At 39.8% G+C, this 6,000-nt stretch overlaps 1 protein-coding gene across 2 annotated transcripts in view; it reads right to left on the bottom strand.

The window, feature by feature from the left end:
• Positions 1 to 593: 593 nt before the first annotated feature.
• PBX1 (PBX homeobox 1) overlaps positions 594 to 6,000 on the bottom strand; it is a 316,529-nt gene continuing 311,122 nt past the window's right edge. Inside the window, exon 8 of one of the 2 annotated variants that reach the window (XM_032650184.1) lies at positions 594 to 2,089. Coding sequence is in view for 1 of the 2 variants with exons in the window: in XM_032650168.1 (XP_032506059.1) it covers positions 2,069 to 2,089 (21 nt within the window). In the remaining variant the exon portion in view is untranslated. The remainder of the gene's footprint in view (positions 2,090 to 6,000) is intronic. The other variant, XM_032650168.1, reaches the window with a different exon arrangement.

Genomic DNA, 6,000 nt, shown 5'->3' with positions numbered 1-6,000 from the left:
AGCAGTGTTTTTATTGGCTGTCCATTTTTCTTGCCCCTAGAGATGTCATGCTTTACTATGCATCTCCATGGCTCTCTAAGAGTGTGGCTCACTGACTGTATTCCAAGCTTGTCACTCATTATGATAATTATATCCAGGGTCAATGAGATGTGGTTATCCAGCTTCTAGGAGACCTCTAGGCATGAGCAGTTCGCCATCTCCTGAGACAGTTTATTCCATCATTAGACATCCAATTTTCTGGAAATCCTTTCTTATGCAAGAGAAATATGCTTCATGGAATTTCTATCCATGTGGCCACAGCTTTAGGTATTTTCAGGTAGCTACCACGCAAATCTTCTCCCTTATTTCCCTCACAATGACTAATTCCTCTTGCTTTGAGACTAATTTCAACAGAGTCAGACCTTCACATTTACCAGGAAAATCAGAATGCTCATCCTAGGTTATCTGGAGGGGAAAGAGAACAATGTGTCCAGATGAGGTGTGGCAACATAATAACAAAATTATAATAATAAACAGACAACACGTATGGAGTGTTTACTATGTGCCAGGCTGTGTGCAAAGCACTTGACTCCCATTATTCTCACAACAACCAGTCATCTATGCAACAAATATTTATTAAGCACCTAAATCATTCTAGAAACTGGAGATACAGCAGTAGAGAATACAAAAAAACCCTGCCCTTATAGAGCTTACATTCTAGAGGTGGGAAACAGGCAATAAATAAGATAATTAAGTGCTATGTATAGTATGTTAGGTGTTGAGTGTTAAGGAGTATAACAAAATGAGGAAAGAAGACAGGAAATGACACATGGTTTGCAATTCAGAGATCATGTTCAAGAAAAGTCTCACTAAAAAAGTAACTGAGTGAAGACCTGGAGGAGGTAATAGAATGACCTTTGTGATAACTGGGGAAGACCGTTCCAAGGAGAACAAACAATATGGGCGAGGACCCTGAGGTAGGTATTATTATCTCCACTTTACAGATGGTTAAATGACTTGCCCAACAGCCACTGCTTGAGGATGGAGCCAGAATTCAAACTCAAGGCTACTTGACATGAGAGCGGGTACATTATATACCTGCCCAGTGACGGAGTGTAAGTGACCTTAGACAAACCAGAAATGCTCTATATTACAGACGGTGACCCAAAGGCCTAAAAGAGGGAAGCAATTTGCTCAGATGAACACTTGTAGATAATGGCGGAGCTGAGACCAGAGGGCTGTCATTTCAAATGCACCATCCCTGCCTCCAGAATCCAAACATTTATTCTCTGGCTAGAAATCTCTCCCAAACCAATGAATGAACTTGGCAAAACTTTATCAGTGTATTTTACTGGGAGGTATTTTAAAGAGTCTTGTCTTGACCCAACAGCATAAACGATGTCTAGCTCTGATTCCTCTCATTGGCAGTGGGTAACGAGGCATAGTCCATAAAGTTAGATCCTTCTAAACTTGAAAACAGGCTCCACACTTTTCTCACTATGTGATCTTGGGCAAGTTATTAAGCATCTCTGACTCCCAGTATCATCATCCATGGAACAAGGATAGAAATGTGTCTCAGGGATGTGGTAGGGATTAGATAAAATAATGTGTATACAGCACCTTGCACAGTGAATGGAATACAGGAGATGCTCTAAATGTGTTCACTGTCTTCTTCCCTATGTAATTAGTCGTATTTTCACATGCACAACTCTTGCTTTCTTAATGTATTATAATTTTATTGAGGGTTGAGAGGTCATATATGTAGGTACTCACCACATTTTATATTATATGGTGGTGCATAGTGAATGCTTACAAGTGATTATTTGATTGCTGGATTAGTGGGGAAGAGAAAGAAGAGTGATTATTGCTTTGGGATTCTGTTGATGCAACAGTCATCTGGTTGCAACATGTGCCAGTCCACTGCTCACCATAGTTGTTTGGGCCGATGTGACTGACCAGGAGGTATCCTCTTACTCCTTCAAAAGTCAGCATGTGTCATTCTGGAAGACAGACCACTATTCAGGTCGAGGAAGACATTTCTTCAGTCAAGAGAAGAGAAGTAGCTGTCAGCACCAGGACGTCCCAGCCCTTAGTAGGTTCTTGCAATTTCCTGGTAAGAAGCAGAATTCCAGTTTAACTCACAACTTTAACACCCTCTACCCACACATCTTTCATCAGGACTGCTATCAAAGAGTCAAATTGACCGATTTCAGTTTTTATTTCTTTTGCCCACCCTCTGGCAAGATCTCAATAAGCAGCTAACCAGCTGAAAATTGGAGGAGAAGGAAAAGGCCTGGACCTAGATGATTCAGGAAATGGCTCATCAGCCATCCAAAATTGAAGTTACTTTTTCATTTGTATAATGTGGAGAAAAAGGTCTCTGTGATAAATATTAGGAATAATTCAGTGGGGTAGCTTTATAATTTCTTTTTTAAGAAAGAAAAAGCGAATCATCTGTGTTGTCCTTTCCCCTGCATTAGCTTGTTTAGTCCTCATAACAACCCTGTGAGATAGTTATTATTACCCATGTTTTATAGATGAAGCAACTGATCCCAGGAATATTAAATAACTTGCTTGAGATTATACAGCTGATAAATTGCAAACCCAGGAATTACATCGACGTGCTTTTAATTTGAGTCCAGTGGTTTTCCTCTGCATCTCATTTTTCTGCCTCCATTTCAAAAGGATTGATAAAGGATAGTCTCTCCTGATCCTATTATGAAGGGTCAATGAATGTGAAGAGGGAGCATTGTAGAACTATCTTCTCTTTTTGTAAATCGTACAGAGAAACCAGCCTTAACACAAACAGATTTTTTTAGAGAAAAAGAATAGTTTTCAGAAGTTAATAATGTATCTAATATTAGTTTGTACTTGTCTCTGAATAACTGAGAAGACCTCACAGACATGATGTTTCATCCCCAATCACTATGGAGAGGGGGAAAGGGTATCAATGTTTCTATTTTGTGGCTATAGGATGAAGAGGAGGGAAAGAGAAGGTATAGCAAAGCTGGGAAAAGAACCAGTAATTCTAAGTTCTAGACTCATATATTGGCCAAGTTCAGCTTGACAAACTTTTAAAAATAAATCAATCTATCAATAGATTGCCAAAACATTCACCATACACATACAGAGGAACAAATAATAAAAGAGAAGAAGGAAAATAAGTACTGTTGTGTTAGGGAGATAGAATTATGAAGAAATGTCCCAAGTTTACATATTTTGTAATGATTTTATATTATTTTATTATAATATAAAAGGAAGATATAAAGCAATAATTATATTCACTTTACTGGATGCCGTGAAAGTACCCATTTGTCCAGGGCTAGGGTACTTCTTTCTATCAAATTCCCAACAGGACAGTTGATTGAATTGATGCCCTTGGAAGACAGATTTCTTCTGGGTCAGAAGTACCACTAACATCTTCTCAATGACATATTGTAGGTGGAATTGGTTCTCATGGAATTAGCACCCCACAGCTGAACAGTGATGGCCTCAGTTTCCTCTAGTACTCCTCAAAATGAACAGTGATGTAGAACTTGACTTTTCGGAGTAAAGTCTCTTTGAACAGCTTTGGTAGCAAGGCTTTTTTTCCCTGTGTTTTTATCTTAAAGGTTTGGAAGAGTTTTCTTTCAATTATTTCAGTAAATTATGCCCAATTTGCTAACTTTTATAATTTCTCATTTATTTCACTAGCTTTTATAATTCCCCAAGTAGCTTAGATGCTGGTGCTTAAGGGAGAGAAGAGTTAAACTTTCCTGTCTGCAGATGAAGAAACTGAGGCTTAGAGAATATACTTCTAAATTTAAAGTAAGTACATATCATATCACTTTGGAGCATAGCCTAAAACACATTTTTCCAACTATAATTACAGGCTACCCTATAAAGTAAGTACAGCGGTTCTTCTCCTTGATATTACTGGTTTCCTCAATTATAATATTCATTAGTTCAGCAGAAAGCACTCTAGCTGTAGGTACTGAGGGCTTAAGAATAAACTTGAACTATGACGTTTTCACACTTTATAGTGAGAGACAGACATTGCACATGCAAGAACTTACACATGGACAATTTCAATAACTGGTTCCCATTTCACTTGTTTTCTTACAGGAGGATATTATCCCATGACTTAAAAATCCAAAACAAAATTTATCAAATCAAAAGAAAAGGGAGTCATCCCTGCCTCTTTTCATCTAGCGGAATTCCATAGCTTGAATATGGGTGATGCCTCCCCCAAATTTCTGCTAACTCAGATGGGAGTAAGTGAGGTATGGCATAGAGGAGGGGTTTCTCCCTTTGTCTGTGCCTCTCTACCTATATACACTTGAGTGTATGCCATATATATATATATATATATATATATATATTTTTTTTTTTTTTTTTTTTTTTTTTTTTTTTGGTACGCGGGCCTCTCACTGTTGTGGCCTCTCCCGTTGTGGAGCACAGGCTCCAGATGCGCAGGCTCAGCGGCCATGGCTCACGGGCCCAGCCGCTCCGCGGCATGTGGGATCTTCCCGGACCGGGGCCCGAACCCATGTCCCCTGCATCGGCAGGCGTACTCTCAACCACTGCGTCACCAGGGAAGCCCAAGTGTATGCTATATTTTACAGAAGAATTCGGGGCAGCCAAGGTTGGGCAGAATCACATTACCCAATACCCAGTTACCCAGTACTCAGCTCCCTGACATTTTTTTAGGCTCCCTTTTTCCTCCCTTCTTCTTTCTACGTTTCCTCCTTCTTTCATTTCTGCTATCCCGAGCACTCCAAAGTCATCTCCCTGTATGATAAAGAGCAGCCTCTCCATTCTTCTTATGTCTTCACACTCACCTCATAACGCTGACACCTCAAAAATCACTCTTCTTTTTCTCCAAAAAGATCATTCTCTCTTTAGTAGTTCCTGTTACAGTAATAAATATTTCCCCCATTGTGATACCTACAAGATGCAAGCCACTGAATGGGCCACAGAGGCAGACAGGACAAGGTCTAGGGAAGGTACGGTCAGAAAAGAATTGCTGGGAGAAATATGCTATGGAAAACAATTTTACAGTTTCTCCAAAAGTTAAATACAGAATTATCAGACGACCCAGCAATTCCATTCTCAGTATATATCCAAGAGAAATGAACACACGTCCAGACAGAAACTTACTCATACATGAATGTTCATAGGGACGCTGTCATAACAACCAAAAGGTGGAAACAACTCAAATTCTCATCAACAAATGAATGGATGAATAAAATGTGGTATAACCACACAATAGAATATCATTCAGCTACGAAAAGGGACAAAGTACTGATACTTGCTATGACATAGATGAACTTTGAAAACATTACGTTGAGTGAAAGAAGCCAGACACAAAATCTCACCTATTATATGATTCCTTTTATATGATATATCCGGAATAGGCAAATCCACAGAGACAGAAAGCAGCCTAGAGGTTACCAGGTGATGGGGGCGGGAGGAACGGGGAATGATTACTTAACGGGTGCGGGGCGTTTTTATAGGATGATGAAAACATTTTGAACCTCGAGATCGACGCTTGCTGTACAACATTGTTGAATACTCTGAATACTTCCGCACTGTACACTTTTTAATGGCTAACTGTATGGTATGCAAATTTCACCTCAATTAAAAAAATACACATACGCCGAAAAAAAAGGAAGAAAAGGGAGTCATGAAAATGAGGGTGGCCGTTGAGAATTTCCCAGCCTCTCCCTGCAGACTCTCAGGCAGTTTCCGGGAGTTGCCCCGCTTTCTCAGGAGATGCACAGTGAGCCCTGTGTTCAGGCAACAGCATCTTATGGAGTTAGAGGCCTGGACTCCAGGCCCCATGTGCTAATTATTATCCGTGTGATTCTGAGAATATCGCTTAATATCTCTGGTCCTCAGCCTCCTCTGTCAAAGAAAGGGGTTGGACTAAACAATCTCTAAGTCACTTGGATTACATGAAACAGACTGGTTGATTTCAGCAGAAGAGGAATGAACCAGAAAGATATCAGTTGGTTCACAGAACTCAGGGAAGGCTGGGTA

This window comes from Phocoena sinus, chromosome 1, assembly GCF_008692025.1.
Source record: "Phocoena sinus isolate mPhoSin1 chromosome 1, mPhoSin1.pri, whole genome shotgun sequence".
NCBI classification, from domain to species: domain Eukaryota; kingdom Metazoa; phylum Chordata; class Mammalia; order Artiodactyla; family Phocoenidae; genus Phocoena; species Phocoena sinus.
Note: the sequence above shows the minus strand (reverse complement) of the source record. Positions and strands in the feature narration are given on the sequence as shown.